This window comes from Calidris pugnax, unplaced genomic scaffold, assembly GCF_001431845.1.
Source record: "Calidris pugnax isolate Ruff unplaced genomic scaffold, ASM143184v1 scaffold73, whole genome shotgun sequence".
NCBI lineage: Eukaryota > Metazoa > Chordata > Aves > Charadriiformes > Scolopacidae > Calidris > Calidris pugnax.
The window spans coordinates 563,207-563,863 of record NW_015090806.1 but is presented as its reverse complement, the minus strand read 5'-3'; the positions used below and the strand labels follow the sequence as shown (position 1 = coordinate 563,863).

At 39.7% G+C, this 657-nt stretch overlaps 1 protein-coding gene across 2 annotated transcripts in view; it reads left to right on the top strand.

Annotated features, from left to right (window-relative positions):
* Positions 1–657, top strand: part of TFAP2B (transcription factor AP-2 beta (activating enhancer binding protein 2 beta)) — a 33,055-nt gene that overhangs the window by 4,687 nt on the left and 27,711 nt on the right. The window contains exon 1 of one of the 2 annotated variants that reach the window (XM_014938298.1): positions 69–252. The exons of the other annotated variant lie outside the window; for it this stretch is intronic. Coding sequence (XP_014793784.1) covers positions 226–252 — 27 coding nt within the window. The 5' untranslated portion in view covers positions 69–225. Of the gene's footprint in view, positions 1–68; positions 253–657 lie in introns of those variants that run through there. 2 annotated transcript variants of the gene reach the window in all.

The window sequence follows — 657 nt, the reverse complement described above, 5'->3', positions numbered from 1 at the left end:
GGGTTTCCGGGTCCTTTTTTGGGGAGATTGGTTTTTTTTTTTTTTTTTTGGTTTTTTTTTTTTTTTTTTTTTGATGGATAGACTTCGAAATATCTCAAGCTGTTCTCCTGTGTCCAACACGTCCCTTTGCAGATCTCCTTGATATTATTTTTTTTTTCCCTCCAATTATTAGCATTATCGCCATTATTTTCTTTTTAGCTATTACAAGACTTTTTTTATTTCCAGATGTTAGTCCACACCTATTCCGCCATGGTGAGTTTGGATCCATGTTGTACTAGAATTGCATGTTCTCTCTCTCTCTCTCTCTCGATCTGTTGTCTCTCTCTCTCTCCCTCTCTCTCTCGTTTTAAACGCCTTTGGCTTGGTAATTTAGCACAATAATTGGAGGAGGCTTGCAGCTGCTTCTCCCTTTTTGCATTGTGTGTTCCCGATTTGAGCTAGGGGAGTTTTGGGGGGGGGAGAGCAGGGGGAAAAAAATAAACTTTTTCCCTTTTTTTTTTTTTTTTTGTGACCATGTGTACCATTGCTTGTGGGGGTTTTGAGCTACACTTTGTGGAATAGATATTTTTTTTTCTTGTTTACTTTTCGCCTCGCAGCTTCAGAGCCATGGAGTTGGACAAAACTCCTCTCCCACCTTTTCTCTGAAGCCTCCACACA